This window comes from Dipodomys merriami, unplaced genomic scaffold (genome assembly GCF_024711535.1).
Source record: "Dipodomys merriami isolate MVZ:Mamm:240054 unplaced genomic scaffold, mDipMer1.0.p SCAF_129, whole genome shotgun sequence".
Classification (NCBI taxonomy): Eukaryota; Metazoa; Chordata; class Mammalia; order Rodentia; family Heteromyidae; genus Dipodomys; species Dipodomys merriami.
In genome coordinates, this window is record NW_027202593.1 from 252,911 (window position 1) to 271,402 (window position 18,492).

General features: G+C 52.3%; 1 protein-coding gene across 1 annotated transcript in view; it reads left to right on the forward strand.

Annotated features, from left to right (window-relative positions):
* Positions 1-18,492, forward strand: part of LOC138824397 (POU domain, class 2, transcription factor 3) — a 59,153-nt gene that overhangs the window by 12,754 nt on the left and 27,907 nt on the right. Inside the window, exon 3 of the mRNA XM_070018239.1 lies at positions 12,235-12,269. Coding sequence (XP_069874340.1) covers positions 12,235-12,269 — 35 coding nt within the window. The remainder of the gene's footprint in view (positions 1-12,234; positions 12,270-18,492) is intronic.

Below are 18,492 nucleotides of genomic sequence, written 5' to 3' on the forward strand. Positions count from 1 at the left end.
AGAAATGTTCCAGCTCCACAATTTCCGTCAACCATCTTTTCCTATAGAATGGAATTCTCTGGAAGTCCTTTTCTTATCTCTCACCCACAACCTTTGTACCGGATCACGAGGTCACCTCACTGCCTCTTCCTGGCCCAGACAACCCAGGTGGCTTCCGCCTGGCCTGCTATCCAGTTTCTGGGACAGGGGGAGTAAGTGTAGCAATTGGCCCTCAGGGTTCAGAAGGGGCTCTGTGCTGGAGGTCTCAGGAGAGTGACCAGCCTCCAGGAATTGCCTGTCGTCCCTCGCACGAAGGGCAGCTCACCCTGTGCCCCATCCCGCCCCAGACACTTGCTGGTCCGTGCTGCCCAGCCTAGCCCATGGGGTAGACAGACAGGATGATACTGCTCAGACAGACCGGGCAGGGCTGGCCGTCTGAGCCGAGCCTTTCTCTCTTCCTTTGGAGGCCTCTTTAAATAAAAAGCTGCCTGCCCCCACCAGCAGCAACCATCTCTGCAGAGGGAAGGAAAGGAGGGACCAGATGGGAGCATGGTGACCCATCTTTATTGCATGGAGCTCCCCTAATGCAGTTGCTCCCTCCTGCCGCTCAGACGCTCCAGGTGGAGATGAGGTGCTTTTATTTCCAGTCTAGTACCCAGTAGAACCAAGCTCTGACCCACCGAGCACTCTCCACAGCACCCAAAGAGTTCTGTGCACAGGTCCATGCGCAGAGTGCCTTGATTGACTCCCATGTGCTGCTGGTGTTTCTAATTCCTCCTCTGGCACAAATTTGGTACCACAACTCCCAGCCCCGCCCACAGCAGCCTGGGCTCCCCGGCTGCCCATAGAGACGCTGTAGAAGAACGCCCCCAGGTCAGGCAGCGGTAACTCATGCCTATAATCCTGGCCAGAAGTAGAGCTGTGGCTTAAGTGGTAAAGTGCCAGCCTTGAGTGAAAAAGCTAAGGGACGGGTGCCTAGGCCCTGAGTTCAAGACCCAGTAGTAGCGCGTGCGCGTACACACACACACACACACACACACACACACACACACACACACACACACACACACACACACACACACACACACACACACACACACACACACACACACACACACACACACACACACACACACACACACACACACACACACACACACACACACACACACACACACACACACACACACACACACACACACACACCCCTCTTCCACTGGCTTCCATGAGCAGTGAAGCCTCTGGGCCTGTGTCCCTCTTCTTGCAAGCTCCTTGGTACCCCTCACTCCTGCCCTGCTGATGTGGGGTGACTGTGGGACCCCAGCAGGAAACACAGGGCCCAGTGCATCTTTCCCTGGAAGTGTGCAAAGCCCAGTACGCCCCTGTGAACACCTGGGTGGAAAATGCTGAGCAAGCGGAAAAAGAATTTAAAGGGAAAACGTCCTTAGAATCCAACCAGTGCATTACACACAAAGACACACAAACTCACTTCCAAAAAGCCCACCGCCAGCCCAGGTGGGCGCGCTTCCAGGCGGGTCCCCCTGGGCTGGAGGTGGCTTTCTGGGGCGGTGGACTCCTCCAGGATGGCACACCTGCCGGAGGGGCGGGATGTTGGACCTGAGTTTCCTAGAGAGTCTCCCATGTTGAAGTCACGTCCTAGGCACTGGTGGTGAGCAGATGAAGCAGACAAGGGGTACCCTACTTCCATTCCTCACCTCCCACAGCCTTTCGTTTGGGGTGTAGGGGCAGATTCAGCACTGAGCAAAGCAAAAGGAAAGCTGTGGGCCTCCCACATGAGCCGGGGCCCAGGGCAGGGTCCCAAGCCTGCGCCTGCAGGGTGGCTCTGTTGCCTGGCCTCAGGCAGCAGCAGCAAGTTCTAAGCGGTCCCCTGTGTTTCCTGGGAACTGGGGAGCTCACTGCGGGGAGCTCCTGGAGGAGGGGAGAGGGGAGGCCCTGAGAAAGGAGAGGCCTTGACCTTTGTGCCAAGTCAGATAGCTGGGAAGCCGGGCTACAGGCATCTCCCAAACCCACCAGGGCTGCTGTTGACTCAAACCATTTGCATGAGAGTTTACATACAAGCTCTAAGTCTTTCATCTCCTCCCGCGGGCACCCTGGAAGCTCCCCTCTGCCCCTCCTTGATGGATATCTCCAGGGGCTCCTCTGTGTCCCTAGACTCCAGGAAACCCCCCCTCCCAACACACACAACACACACATGTACACCATACACACACACACACACACACACACACACACACACACTCACTCCTAGATCATCTCCTTGGACTAGCCCGGCCCAAAGAAACCAGAGATCTTGCCTTGCCTGGGTGTGCCCAGTGTAAATTTGCTCCAAAGATGGCATGCTTAGCTTGGCAAGTCTGGCCCACCAGGGGACCTCAGGTAGGGATGACCCCACCTGCCCCCTGTCAGCTCCAGCCAGGCCCCTAGCAGGGGCGGGGGGGGGGGGAGGGGAGGAGGGGGGGCGCGCTGGTCCAGTCTCCCATTTCTGCTAGAGCTGAGGATGGAGAAATCTAAGCCACAGGACCCAGAGAGGTACTGGGGAGGAAAGGAAACCAGGTGGTTGCTATGGCGCTGGGGTCTCACGCCCCATTTGCATAGGGCCATGATTTCCATACTGCAGGGTGAATTTCCATATCCCTGCCTCAGAGCCTGTCGGGTGGGGAGGAGGTGCAGGGAGAGGTCATTTGAAATTCAAATGAGGATGATTAAGGTTTTTGTGTGGTGGGAAGCTGGCAGTTTGGACAAAAGGGGGTAAGCTGGCTGGCAAATGTGGGCTCCAGGGCCTATGGCAGCCCAGCAACCCCTGCAGAGGCGCTGGACTCTGTCGGTTAGAAAGGCCTGGATCTCTGTCCCTTCTTGGGGACATCTGGGCTCAGCTGACCCTCTCAGGGACCTGAGGGGTTGGAGCCACTGAATATGTCTGTGTGCAAGCTTCAGGCTCCCTTCTTTCCTGTGAGCACAGGCTGGTCACCTCCACCTGTAAAACAAGTTTTTTAAAAAATCAAGGTGGTGACAGAAGCAATCTCTGCACTTTGCTGAGAAGATGGGATCACAGGCGGACCCCGAACGCCTCTTTCTCACCCGCCTGGGGCCTCTGGCCGGTCACGTCCCTTCTCTCGGCCAGACACCTCGGAGCACGTGACTTGCCATGTGTGATTTCCCTCATGTGTCTGGAAGGGCTTCCGTGCTTTCCCAGCCTGCTCTGACCTTGGGCTCATTATTGAAGGGCACATTGCTCATCTAAGACTCTTCGCTCAGTTCTCCTCCATAAAATGAGGGTAATGATGGCATCCCCAGAGCTGCTCGAGGGCCACATGAGCGAAGCTTGGAGAGGTGTTGAGAGCTGCCTCCCACCAGTGCCATTTCCAGGAGGACATGTGAGTCCATGGGGGTGGGATACAGTGACCCTAGAGCCCAGGACATCTCCCTGGGAAGGCTAGCCTGCTCCTGAGCCGGCTTGCTTGGGCATTCACTTGTGGCCAGTCCAGAGATGGAAGCCTGCTTCACTAACAGGTGCTACAGACACGGTGTGGGCACCCCTGGCGGCTGCTCCAGGGAGATGCTTCTTCAGCTCCTCAGGCCCCTCTCCCAGTTGTCTTTCTCAGGGTGTAGAGATGGGGCAGAAAGTAAGGAGAGAGGCCAGCTGTCTGTGGCTCATGCCTGTAAAATCCTAGCTACTTGAGAGGCTGAGACCCAGAGGATCTCAAGTTCAAGCAAGCTGAGCAATGTGTACAAGGCCTTGAGTTCAAAACCCAGTACCACCAATATGGGGGGGGGGTGGCGCTTTGAGATGTGTTATTGGTCATGATTGGAACAAAGCCCTTGCTTAGCAGAGCTCATTTAGCATCCTTTGAGGTTGGATTTTACTGTTTTTCTAGGGTCAGGGAACTATGTAGAGATTAGGGGTGGGGTAGGTTCTGGGTATTGAACTCAAGGCCCTGTGCTTGCTAGGCAAACATCCTACCGCTTGAGCTATGCCCCTGTTCTTTTGATTTCATTTGTTTTTCAGATAGAGCCTTACACTCTTGTCTGGTCTGGCCTCAGACTGCATTCCTTCTACCTATGCCATTCATGGGATTATAGTTGTAAACCATCACGCCTGGTTAGTTTGTTGCTATGAGTCACTCACATTTTCCAGACTAGCCTCAACTATGATCCTCCTATCTCTGTCTCCCAAGTAGCTGGGATTACAGGCCTGTACCAACAGGCTCAATTCATAAGTGAAGATTCTGAAGGGAAACTTGGCTCTCCAGGCCCCACTCCTTAAATCAGAGGCCTCCTAGGACTCTATCTTCTGAGACCTGTGCCAGAATGCTCTTCCCGCTTAGCCCTGACCGCTCCGCCCACCTTGCTCCTCTGTGCTGCTGAGAGATGCCAGGCACCATGCAGGGAAGATCCAGAGCCCCATCGGGAGTCCAGCTGGAAAAGATATATGTCTACCACCAAATGAATTGGCAAGCAGAGTCCCGTTGGTGAGAAGGCTTCTCTTTCCGAAAGTGAAGGATGAGATGAAAACTCGCAGTGGGAAGTGGGAAGCTGGGTTTCCGCAGTTGGTCGTGGCATTGCCGGGGTTCCCTGGGGCTGTGGGAAGGGACCGGAGGATCGGCTCCACTTCCATCTTGTGAGCATGCTGTGTCCAAGGCAGCCGGCAGACAGAGCTCTCCGTGGGCCCTGTCCGAGGCAGCTGGGCATTCCAATGTTCTCTTCCTGGACTAGAGAAGTAGAAACTTTAAAGCATGACAACTCCTAAGTGAGTCTGGGAATACCTGGAGCCACCATCCTGGCCTAGGGTAGTAAGTAGAAAGCTGATCTCAGCACTGAGCTTGGGGGGGGGGGGAGGAGAAGGGTGCTGGGATTGACTAGTGATGTCTGCCCTGGGCAAGGCATCCAGTCACACAGGGATGATGCTGCCTTCCACATCCTGACTGAACCAGGAGTACTTAACTAGCAGAAAATGGAAACTCGGACCACCCATCACCCCACTCCTAAACCAGTAGCCTAAACCACTGTCCATCTCCGGCCTTCCTGTGCCCTGTTTTTCAGGCGGCTTTATAGCTCATCCTCCTCAGGTTCTTCCTGGCATTTCCTCCCTCTTAAAAAAAGACAGTGGCAGGAATAGGAGAGACACTCTTGTTTCCAAAGGCTGTGAAGGTGAACCCTTTCCCCAAGCCTCACTTCACACAGTCGTGAAAGGGATGCTCGGTTTGCTGTGTGTCCTCTGTATACCACTCTGGTCACTAGGCCACTCTGCCCAACCCACTGGGGGCAATTGTAAGCACCAGAAAAGGTAGGGAGTGTGGAGGTGGGAGGCTGGTTAAAAACAAAATCTAGCCGGGCGCTGGTGGCTCACGCCTGTAATCCTAGCTACTCAGGAGGCTGAGATCTGAGGATCGCGGTTCAAAGCCAGCCCGGGCAGGAGAGACTGTGAGACTCCTATCTCCAATAAACCACCAGAAAACCGGAAGTGGCGCTGTAGCTCAAGTGGTAGAGCGCTCGCCTTGAGCTGAAGAGCTGAGGGACAACGCCCAGGCCCAGAGTTCAAGCCCCACGACCGACAAAAAAAAAAAAAAAAAAAAAAAAAAAAAAAAAAAAATCTATTTTTTGATTGGGTTAAATGACCACCTTGGAAGTCTCTGGTTTGCCCTGATGATTGGCTGCTCAGCAATGTTTCCAAAGGACCTCATTCCTTATAAATTGCTACCCCACTGGCCTCAAACAGTGCTCCTCCCCCTTTCCACCTCCCAAGCAGCCAGGATTATAGAAGTGAGCTACTGCACCCAGTCCAGTATCTTGCAAACTTGACAAAGACCCGTCTGAGCTCCTCACAGCCTGGTCAGCACCCCTGGCAGCCTTTCTCACTTGGAATCTAAGACAGCCTCCACCTTGGGCCTCCACTGCACCCTGCCCCGTGGAAGCCTGGGTGGATGGTTGAATGATTGGTTCATGACTCAGGGCCTTTACAGCTGCTACACTCTCGCCTTTTCTTTTAGACTAGCAGGGAAGAGGGCTGCTGGGTAGAGGAGATGACCACAGGGCAGGTCTCTCACCTATGAGGAGGAACAAGAGAGGTCAGTCTCAGAAGGGGTCATGAGTGTGGAGTCAGCTGTGCATGAAACCGGTCCTACCTCAGACCTTTGGTGCAAAATAGAAAAACCAATTAACTGATCTTTTGCCTTAAGCTCATTTGAAGTAAGCTTCTCTGACTTACAACTAATAAAATCCCAACCAATGTAACAGTCAAAATTATTATCCCAAGTGTCGGGCGGGGAAGCTCATGACTGTAATCCCAGCTTCTTGGGAAGCATAGATGGGAGGATTACAATTCCATACCAACCTGGGCAAAAAATTAGTGAGACCCCCATCTCAACAAATGGGCCAGGTATGATGGTACATGCCTGTGGTCCCAGCTGCTGCGGAAGATCAAGGTCCTGGTCACCGAAGGCTAAAATATGCAAGCTTGTTTGAAAAATGCCCTAAAGCAAAAAGATCTGAAGGCCTGGCTCCAGTGGTAAAGTACCTGCCAGCAAGCACAAGGCCCTGAGTTCAAACCCCAGTACCACCAACAACAAAAAGCAAAATCGCTATCACAGAAAGATCCATTAAGTTGCTAAGTGGTTAAAAAGAGGCTGGGTAGCTGCGGGGAGCAGAGCAGTGGGGAAGAGAGCAGTCGGGAATGGGAGAGGCTGAGCCATGGCGCACGGCTGTCTGCGTTGTTTACCAGGCAGAAGTGAAAAATCCTGCTGGAACAGTTCTTGATTCGCGTCCACCTCCCTCCCTCACCCAGAGAATTGCTCCCCAGGCAAACTCCCATCCCATGGCTGCCAGAGCCAGGAGAATCCGCCAGGCCTGCCGGGCGGGGCTCTTGGCTCAGCTGAGAAATGGGAAGGCAGGGGGGGCCTTCTGACACCCCATCCCCAGCTCCTGCAAGCCCCTTACCACCATAGATCCAGGGTTCACCAGGTGTCAGGAGGAAGAAGGCGGAGGTGGGAGAGGAGGGAGGGGAGAGGTAGGGAGGGGAAGAAGGGTGGAGATGGGAGCTGTTTTAAGCCATGGACACCCCTTCCATACAGATCTGTGGATTTTGTCTCCTTCCCTTGGCCATTGTGGTCTAACGGAATCCAACTCAGCATCCTGAGGCTCCCCAAGGATTCAGTGGGTCTCTTTGATGCCTTCATTCCAGATTCTGGGTACCAGAATGTTGCTTTCCATCACTGCCCTGGCCATATGTTATTTTACTATATTTTATTTATTCTACTTCCTGTACCGAGGTTTGAACTAAGTGCATAATGCCCTTACTCCACTTGATTGCTCATGACTGGTGCTCTACCACTTGAGTCACACCTCCAGTCTGGAGAGAGAGAGAGAGAGAGAGAGAGAGAGAGAGAGAGAGAGAGAAGAGAGAGAGAGAGAGAGAGAGAGAGAGTTATCAGTCGTGGGGCTTGAACTCAAGGTCTGGGTACTATGCCTAAGCAATTTTTGCAGAAGGCTAATGTTCTACCACTTTGAGCCACAGTTCTACTTCCGGTTTTCTGGAAGATTGAAGATGAGAGTCTCACAGACTTTCCTGCTCAGGTTACCTTTGAACCTCAATCTTAGATCTCAGCCTCCTGAGTAGCTAGGATTACAGGTGTGAGCTACTAGCTCCCAGCTTTGGCTATATATATTTTTATTGCAGTAAAAAAAAATACTGGGGGCTGGGAAGGTGGCTCAGTGGTAGAGCACTTGCCTTGCATGCATGAGGCCCTGGGTTCGATTCCTCAGCACCACATAAGCAGAAAAAGCCAGAAGTGGAGCTGTGGTTCAAGTGGTAAGAGTGCTTGCCTTGAGCTGAAGAGCTGAGGGACAGCACCCAGGCCCAGAGTTCAGGCCCCATGACTGGCAAAAAAAAAAAAAAAATACTGTGCCAGGCCATGATGGCTCACACCTGTAACCCTAGCTACTGAGGAAGCTGAGGTCTGAGGACTGTGGTACAAAGTCAGTCCAGGCAGGAAAGTCCATGAGACTCTTACCTCTAATAAACTACCAAAAAGCCAAAAGTGGACTGTGGCTCAAGTGGTAGAGCACTAGCCTTGAGCAAAAAAAAAAAAGCTGAGATAGTTCCCCAGGTCTAGTGCATGCACGTGTGCACACACATACACACACACACACACACACACACACACACACACACACACACACACACAGACTATATAACAAAATTTACCATGTAAACCTTTTCTAAGTATACAGTTCAATCCCCTTTATCTTTGCTTTAGATGATTGATTTGTTTAACTGTAAAAATGCATGCAAGGCTGGCCATTTGTTCCGTTGCATTTTATCTCATTGGTGTTAGCTTTCTGCTTGGGTCTACCGAACTATTCCCCAACACTGATTCTCTCCCCCGAGTTTATGAATCTCCTCCTGCCTTGAATCACTTTCAAATTCCATCACCATCTATTCCTTTCTATTTGCTTAAGTTGTTGATTAAGGCCCAACGCTCACTTTTTCTATGTCAAACACCAGACTCGGTGGGTTTATTGGGACAATTACACGGGTCTTATAGACACCAAGGCACCCTTGCCTTGGTTTCTCTTAGGCTGGGTGACCTCGTGCGGGCGTTTTCCCCTCTGAGGTTGGACTTCAGCATGGATCCTAAAAAACCCTTCCTGGCCACGTGTGTCTCTCTTCTGTTGTTGTCGTTTAATTGCAAGTGGCAGAAGACGCTCCAGCGAGGGGTGAGGGTTTGGAAGTGGGAGGCTTTCAGGCGGTGGCAGCCATGTGGTACCTCTGAGTTCCAGGTCTGAGGTGGTTCATTTTTGTAGCAGTTTCTCAGCAAAACTTGGACCCAAGCTGGGTGCCAATGGCCCACTCCTGTAATCCTAGCTACTCAGGAGGCTGAGGTCTGAGGATTGCGATTCAAAGCGAGCCTAGGCAGGAAAGTTCATGAGACTCTTGTCTCCAATAAGCCATCAGAAAACTCGAAGTGGCGCAGTGGCTCAAGTGGTAGAGCCCTCGCCTTGAGCTGAAGAGCTGAGGGACAGCGCCCAGGCCCAGAGTTCAAGCCCCACACCTAACAACAACAACCAAAACAATCCCAAGAAGACAAAAACACTTGGACCCATTTATCATGGGATCACCCAGCACCTGCCAGATGCCAGCATCATGCCGGACCCTCAAAGCTCAAGGATGACAATGATGATAGTAACCCTGACCTCTGGGACCTCCTAGTCTCGGGGGGAGGGGGGCAACGGGGGGGGAGGGGGAAACTGAGGCTCCAGCCACATAGATAAGAAACAAGCGAATTCAGAGGGAGTGATCCTTTGGTTTGTTTTGGAGTTGGGTTTAGAAGGACATAAAAGTGTTTTCTAGGAAGAAAAGGAAGGACATTGTGGTCAGAAGGAGCAGCACATGCCAAGGCCCTAACACCAGACCAGGCCCCGAGGCTGAGGGTGTCTGGAGCCCAGGCCCCTGACTTCCCAATGGCAATAATAATGATCATTAATAATAATTGTATTATCGAGAAGACTGAGGCTGCAGGAAATCCCTGCCTTTACCAAGGTTGCCAGCGTGATGGAGCTCAGGCCAGAACTTTCCAAAAGGTCTCTGCTACAGCCTCCCCACCGTCCAGGGATGGACAGCATCTTAAGGGGGTAGAAAGAAGTTTCTAGTAACCGTGCATCCATAGGTGGCCCCTAGTAGTCACTGTCTTTCCTCCTTTCTGTCCAACCCTCCCTCTCCCTGCACACCTGGGTCTCTGTCTCGGCCTAGGCGCTCGCTGACTTTGAACTCCTTACCCGATGGAGGGGAGTGAGAAGAGAATATGGTTGAACAACTAAGCCCCTACTAAACACCCAAGGTCTACTCAGCCTCTCCTGGAACATCCAGAGACCAGTCTCTTGGTTGACCGTGGCTGGCCTTAGGAATAAGAAAACTAGGCTGGGTACTGGTGGTCATACCTATACTCCTAGCTACTCAAGATCCTGGGATCTGAGGATTGTGGTTCTAGGCCAGCCTGGGCAGGAAAGGCCTGTGAGACTCTTATTGTCACCAAACTACTCAGAAAAGGTCAGAACTGGTGCTGTGGCTCAGTGGTAGAGTGATAGCCTTAGACAAAAGAAGCCCAGGGACAGTCCCCAGGCCCTGAGTTCAAGCCCCAGGACTGGCACACACACAAACACATATACTACTACTACTACCACCACTACTACTACTACTATTACTACTACTAATAATAATAATAACGAGAAGAAAACAGATCAGGTACTGGTGGCTCATGCCTATAATCTTAGCTACTCAGAAGGCTGAGATCTGAGGACTGTGGTTCAAAGCCAGCTTGGGCAAGAAATTCCATGAGATTCTTATCTCTAATTAACTACTAAAATACCAGCAGTGGAGCTATAGCTCAAATGATAAAGCGTCAATCTTGAGTGAAAAAGCCAACGGACAGAGCCCAGGCTCTAAATTCAAGCCCCTAGTACTAGTACCGAAAAGAAAAAGGAAAGAACAAAGGGGGATCCATCTTTTACTGCCCACAAACCTGCTGACCCCCTCAATGTCAAGTGGCTCCCCGTCCCCCGACAGTTCCCTTCCTAGCTTCCAGGTCCATGCGTGGCATTCATTTGATGAGTCCCTTCATGTACTTGCCATACTTGCCCCCTCTGCTTTCTACACGCAATCTACCATGCTCAAGCTCGAGGCCCAGCTCCTGCTCTTCCTCCTGACCCAGCTCCTTTGTGATCTCTCGAAGTCTCGTGATGTTAAATACTGCCTAGAAGCCCATAGTTGTCCAATCTCTTCTTCCTAACTCCACAATTCCTCCGGAGTCCAGGCCAACGTTCCCACTGCTGCTGGGATATCTCACTGGAGTCTCCAACTGCCCATGTCCCAAACACAAATTCTGGCTTGGGGCCACTCACCTGCTCCTCCGTGGTTGGCGTGGCCACCACTCCCTCTGTCCAGACAGCCCACACCTAGGGATCACCCCCTTCCTTCTTCCCGCTGCATTTTGCATCCAGCTCTCAGCACCAGACATCCATTCAGCAGTGTGCGTGCTATGTTCAGCTCCCTCCCTGCCCCCTCTGCTATGGCCCCAACACTGCCAGCAGCCCTCTAACTGGGTCCTTACAGCAGCCCATGCCTGAATCCTGATCCTTGACCCTCCTATTTGACCCTTCCTGAGATAGCAGGTGCACATCACTGTGCCTGGTTTGGGGGAGGGGGTAAGACTCAGGGCCTGGGTGCTGTCTCTGAGCATTTTGCTCAAGGCTAGCACTCTATCACTTTTAGGAACAGCACCACTTCTGGCTTTTTCTAGTGGTTTATTGGAGATAAGAATCTCACGGCCTTTCCTGCCTGGGCTGGCTTTGAACTGCGATCCTCCCCTCTCGGCCTCCTGAGTAGCTAGGATGACAGGCGGGAGCCACCAGTGTCGGGTTCTCTATGTCCAGCTCTTTTTTTTTTTTAAATGGTTTTTCTTTTCTTTTTTTTGTTTGTTTTTTGTGTCTATGATACAGAGGAATCAAACCTAAGGCCTCATGTATTCTAGACAGGCACTCTACCACTAAGCCACATCCCCAGACTTGGCTGTGCCCAGCTTTTAAAGAACATTTTTCTGTACAAGCTGGACTGGAACTGTGATCCTCTTGATCTCAGCCTCCTGCAAAGCTGAAATTACAGGAGAGCTTCACCGAGTCCCCCTATTGATTGGGAAGGGATTGTATAAACTTTTTGCTTGCACTGGCCTCTAACTACAATCTTCCCCATCTCAGCTTCCCTATGTAACCAGAATTGCAGGCATGAACTTTAGACTTTTCCTAGATTACAAATTTCTTTGCTGAAGAGGATGAACAACAGGTGAAATGAATAGGAGTCAGGGAGACAGAGCCGTCACCGCTGTACCTGCTCACATTTAGGTATCCTTCCCCCTGGAGGGCTGGGCGAGCAGGCAGAGCCTCCTGGCACTCCTTCAAGACCCACAGCTGGCCTCTTGCTGTCTATGAGGTGTAGCAGCTACCAGTAGGGGTACAGCATGGGGCTCCCCCCCTTGTGGGGATGCAGACACTGTCTCAGAAGACTGTGCCTGCAGGTGACTCCCTAGCGTCCAGCTCCTGGGAGGAGGCTTTCCCAAGAGATTTCCAGAACGCAGGATGGGCAGGGAGATCCTGGATGTCGGGGAAATGGCTAGCTCCTCTCAGCATGCTATTTTCCCTCTATCCACCTCCCTCTAATGATCCCTATGTTTTTGTTCTCTCTTCCAGGAAATGATCGAAATGGCCTGGATTTCAACAGACAGGTAAGAACTTGAGTCAGAAGAAAACATTTATCCTATTAACTATCAAAACGCACAAGTGGCGCTATGGCTCAGGGACAGTGCTCAAGCCTGGAGTTCCAGCCTCAGTACTCAGCGCATGCGCGCACACACACACACACACACACACACACACACACACACACACACACACACACACACACACACACACACACACACACACACACACACACACACACACACACACACACACACACACACACACACACACACACACACACACACACACACACACACACACACACACACACACACACACACACACTTTTAATGAATTATTAGAAGGCAGTCTCCTTTGTGCTTTCCTGGAGCTGTGTGAAAAAAACATCATGTCCAGCAGAGATGGGAAGAGTTTGTTCTTCTGGGAGCTCAGGATGGGCTTCAAGGAGGAAGTGGTATCTGAGGGTAGCTTTGAAGGAAGATTAGGTGGAGAAGAAGATGGCAACGCGAAGGGCTGTTGCAAGTGGGGGGTCTGGATGGGACTGGTGATCAAAGGTGCACATGTATTCTCTTCTTCCTTGCTCTCAGCCCTGGGCACATCTTTATGTCAGAAAGAACAGTCACAACCTGGAGTCCTCACTCCAAACCTCTCAGGCGGGCAACAGTCGCAATTATACTCATCAGGAAGCCTGGGAAACTTGTCAACAAATAAAGCCCATCCTTCCACCCCCCCCTCTGTCTTCCAGACCTATAACAATTTAAAGAGAGATCTAGGTTAGGTACAGAAGGACTTCCAGCCAGCACAGTTGATTAAACTATGGAACTGATAGCAAGAGAGGAAGACGGTAGAATCTTCTTTAGTACCAACTTCTGGCTCATGGACTAAGCAAGAGACTCACTGGCCAGGTTTCCTTCCAGTGTAGGATGGAGGTCGTCAGGAATGCGCTGAGCGGGTTGGGGTGTGGGCCTGAGGACACCCCCAGCCTGGGCCCCTACCTCATTGCCACAGTCTGCGCATGGGAGGCTCAGGGAAGCGCTGTCCACGTCAAGTGGGACCATGCCAGCTACCAGGAGGTGGAAGTGAGATGCTGCGCTGTGTCATCAGAGAGCTTGTGAAGCCTTTGTACTGAGCCTGAGGCTGGGCCAGTGCCAGCCAGACCCTCTGGCTCTGGGCAGACTGCAAGGGGGCCCCATAAACCTTTTTTGGGGGGGTATAGTCTCCCCATCAGTTGGAGAGGGCCTATGTGAGCTTGTTTCCTTTGGATAAGCCTGGGGGGCATGCCATCCCCCCAACTCCAGGGAGATTTCTCACGACAGACAAGGATGGAGCCAGCTGCAGAGGAGTGGGTGCATTTGGGGAAGGGGTTAGAGGAAGAGACAGCCCCATCGCCCGCGGTGCTGGACGTCTGCAACCACGGGTTGCCCTGCGCTGCCTCCTCCCTGACTGTCTTTCTGAGGCCATCACATTTCATGTACACCTTTGCCCGGTTCACCGACAGGCCTCCAGATGGGCACCCGAGCCTCTGCTGGGCACCCGAGCCTCTGCTGGGCACCTGTGCCCCTTTCCTGGGCCAGGCACTTGGGCTCTTTATCCCTGGCAAACCTCACCAGGAACCTGGGTTGCAATGAAGGGTCCCGGTCCCAGTTCTATAGAGGAGGAAACTGCCCCCCAGACAGTCTGACCTTTTTCAACAAGCATTTAAGAGATTAAGTAACTTGGTTAGCTGGGGGGGAGGATTTGAACCCACATCTCTATGACTCTATAGGGCTCGTTTTTCCCATGATGCCTTGCAGCAGCCTCCTCTGCGCGCTCTCTGCTTCTGTCCCGGGGAGAGGCCTGGGAGCAGAGGCGGAAGATGATCTCACAGTGACTAAGTGGGAGGCAATGGGAGGTGGAGGGGAGGAGAGCGTGGTGGTGGAGACACAGCTTCTGCTCAGACACAACAAGAGTTGGCAGACGCAAAGGGTAGAGAAAGAGCCACTGCCCTTGGGGAGCCCCCACGGGAAGCCCCTGGCTAGGGGGTGCAGTGGGGAGTGGCAGCCTGGGGCTGGGTGAACAGCAAGTCCTGAAGTTCCATGAGCCAGCAGTGGCTCATGGGGCCCAGGGGAGTCTTTGCTGCTTTTTCAGTCAAGACTGGTGCTCAACCACGTGAGTCACAGCTTCACTTCTGGATTTTTTGCTGGTGAATTGGCAATAAGAGTCTTATGGGCTTTCCGGCCAGGAATGGCTTTGGACCTTTGGATCCTCAGGTCTCAGCTCCCTGAGTACTTAGGATTAAGGGCGTGTGCGACCAGCACTGGGATTTATCATCCATTCTTAAGTTCTAGAGGGAGGTTCTAATTGAAAGATGACAAAATGCCCTATGCACAGTGGCTTCTGTAAGAGACAGAAGAATGTCACTGGAGGTGGTGCTGGGGCTTCAGCACCCACACGCACACGCACACGCACGCACACGCACGCACGCACACGCACACACACACATGCACACACGCACACACACACCACAATAAAGGCAAATGCTGAGGGCAGCTGGCCAAGAGCATACAAGTATGTCCTGTCATGTATCAGATTATTTCTAGAACCTTCTACAGTCCTCAGGCGGGGTGTTCCCCACTCCAGCTAGCAAAACAATTGAAAAACAAAGCAGATACAGGAGCCTGGCAGTGCTATGTTGGCAGCAGGCTATTTGAGAGCAGCCACAGTGGGTTTTCTGGGACTCAGCGCAGAATTAAACCTGTCCACTAGACACAGAGAATGCACCGGAAAGTTCCTATCTAGTCAACAGGCAGGTTGACGAAGATTAATTTTTCAGAAAATGCAAATAAATCTCCACTGTGGAAAGGAGGGGAGACACGAGGAGCAGGGAGGAGAGGGGAAAGTAAGACAGAAACACAATAAACAATGTCTCTGGGGGAAGGCAGGCAGATACTTTGTACTCACATAAACAGAGGGAGGGGGACACTGGAGCCTGGTGTCCATGGCTCATAGTTGTAATCCTAGGTACACAGGAGGGGAGATCTAGAGGATCAAGGATCAGGGTTCAAAGCCAACCACAGGCAGAAAAAAAAATTGAGAGACTCTAATCTCCAGTTAACTAGCAAAAAGCTGGAAGTGGAGGTATGGCTCATGAGAGAGTGCCAGCCTTGAGCAAAAAGCCAAGTGAGAGCTGAGGTCCTGAGTTCAAGTCCTAGTACTGGTATGTGTGTGTATGTGTGTGTGTGCGCGCGTGTGCGCACAAAGAGACTATAGACATGATTAAAGTTTATGATTAAGTAGGCTTATGATTAAAGATTAATCACCTGCACACATGTCCAGGAGCATTTGAAAATAACACAAAAGTTGCTGGGCACATGAATAGAGTCTTGTTTGGTTCTGTCTCCTGCAGTAGACACCACTGGAACCTCCTAACAATTAAGACAGTCAGAAAAACCACCCTGCGAGGGTCAGAAAGCCCCTCACAGTGATGCGGCCGTCCCCCACACCCAGAACACACCACCCCCGCCAGGAGCACAGGCAGATGTAAGCCTGGCTGCAGACAGGGAGAGCTGCATGGCGCTGGGACGTGGGGTCCCCCAGAACCCCCAGGGAACGTGCCCCGTGTCCATTAAGGGAGGTGGGCCCGGAACGTTCCTTCAAAGGTCAGAGTAGGGAGTGTGTGAACCAGGGCCACCTGCGCAGGAGCCAACTGGCCTGGCGGGGTGACGGCGAGCGAGCGAGCGAGCTAGGTGTGGAGCAGAATTTCCAGGCAGGAGATCATTTGGCAAGATTAAATAACTCTCCTATCCGAAGTGATTTCTTCACTGTGGGTATGAACCTCTAGCATCATATATATGGGAATGTCATACGTCCTGAAGTCTGACTGTGTGCCAGCATGGAGCACAAGTATCTTAGGTACACGGTTTCTTTGCATGCCTAGAGTTACTCTGTGAGGTACCTGGTAGCATCTCCAGTCTATATACATGTGGAAACGGAGGCAATGAGTGGTTAAGGGATTTCCCCACGGTTCTGCAGTCCATAAGTTGGGCCTGCCAGCCTGCTAGCACTATGGGTCCAGTCTCCTTGCTTCCCTACACAGTGTGATACCGAGATTAAGTGTGTTCTCAGCTTTCTCATCTAAACCAAGAACAGTCATAGTATTTATTTCCCAGCATCTTGTTTAACTAATAATAATAGTAAAAAGCCAGATGCTGGTGGCTTACACCTATAATCTTAACTACTCAGGAGGCTGAGATCTGGAGGATCAAAGTTTGAGGCCAGCTGCAGGCATAGTCCACGAGACTCTGTTTCCAAAATAACCAGCAAAAGTCAAGGCTAGAGGCATGGCTCAAGTAGTAGAGTGCCACTTGAGTGAGCAAGCTAAGCAAGCAGGCAGGAGGCCCTGAGTTTAAATGCCTGCACTGGCAAAAAACAAAAAGACTGAGAATATAGTGAAGACCTATAGATCACTTAGGACAGTCTCAGGCTTATAGAAATCCTCAGTTATTAATACTTTTGGAGGAATGGGACTCCAGGACTTGATTTCTCTTCTCTCCCTGTGCAGCAACTTATCTAGGTTTACACCAAGTTAAGTGAGCTACAGAGACTTCTAGAAAGGTTCTTATTTATTTCTTGGTACCCATCCTCAGACCTAAGGCCCACCACTTCAGCCAGGCATGGAACACTAATAAGAATGGGAAGAAGAACCTGTTTGCTTTCTCCCCTCTTGCAGGCCGTGCTTGATGCTTTAGGCCTGATGCTGAGGTATCAGCTGTTTCCTATTTGTGGTCTAGGCAGCGGCCCCCATCTCAAGGTATGGGTTAGGGTTAGAGTGAGAGCAGGTTTCGTGAGGAGCAGGGCAGGGAGGAGCAGGAAGGAACTGGAAGCAGCTATCTAGATGTTTAGCGTTCCCTACCCACCCCTGAGCACTTGGTGCTTTCTCCACCAGACAGTTCCAGGCATGGCCTCATCCAAAAGGGCTCTGGGACTTGGCTAGGTCGGGCTCTAGGATTGACCTGAGCCCCTGGACACATCCTGGAATGTTCCTCTCACCCCAGGTGCAAGGTGGAGAGCAGAAAGGACGACAGAGGGAAAGGAAGGTGTTTGGGTCATTTCCCTAACCCCCGGGGGCACGCGGGAGTGGGCGGTGTTTGGAGATGTGGGAGACTGCGGCGGGTGGATGCAGATGCTGCCCAGGCTGAGCACTGACTAGCGGGGTCTGCTAGGGAAGTGCTCCCAAGAAAGAGACCGGCCGTTAGCTTATGCCAGGCTCCAGTCTCAACCCTTTCCAAGCAATAGCTCCTTAAACCCTAATAAAGCTACAGAAGTAGGTTTTCTAATTCTTATTGTACAGATGAGGACACTGAGGCTGCTTAGAGGTCAAACTGAGGTTGATGTGAGCCACAGGCAGGCCACAGATTCGTGCAGATGCGTGTCTATGTATATGCGGTTTGGTTTGGTTTTCAGACCGGGTCTTAGAACACCGTCTAGGCTGGCTTTGAACGATCCTCCTGCCTCTGCCTTCCTGGTACACTGGGATCACAGGCATGCCCCACCACACCCAGCCAGGGCTCTATCTTATTTGATATTACTGAATCCTTACAACAGCTGGGTGAGGTAAGCAGTATTATTCCCCTCACACTGTTGGGGAAACTATAGCTCAGAGAGATGAAGTAACTCGCTCAAGGTGGAGCTCTGAAGGAAGACAGACCTGTCGGACTTTCCACCATGCCGACTGTCTCTGAGAAGGAGAAGAGCGCCCACGGACACGACGCCACCTGGGGCCCCTCATTGGATGTGTCGGGTACTTTTCCACGTTTCCAGAACCTTCTGGCTCACGCCACCCGGCTCCTGCAGACCTCCCGTGGCTGGGCTGGGGACGGCAGAGATGGTATCTGCGCCGGGGAGGGCTGCCAGGTGAAGGGTGTGGTGGAGAAGAGTTCTCACCCGCAGAGGGTTCCCGGGCCTGGGAGCAGCCGCCTCCCAGGGCTGTGCGTGAGAAGGAGGTGCGTGCGGGAGGGGAGCGCGGCTTGCACGTGTGTGTGCCTGCAGGGCAGGGGCGGCCCCCGCTTTTCCTCTGCCCCCGGGGACGGGGCTGTGCCTCTACTTCCCTGAGAATCGCAGCCGCAGCTGAACATGAACTTTGCCCACCTCAGTCCTGCAAGGAAGGCTAGCTATGGCGGCCGGCCGACCTCAGGGCTCCGGGGCTGCATCTACAAACCCATTTCACGTCCTGTCCCCTCCCAGGCCACTTTCCATTTTATGGCCCTT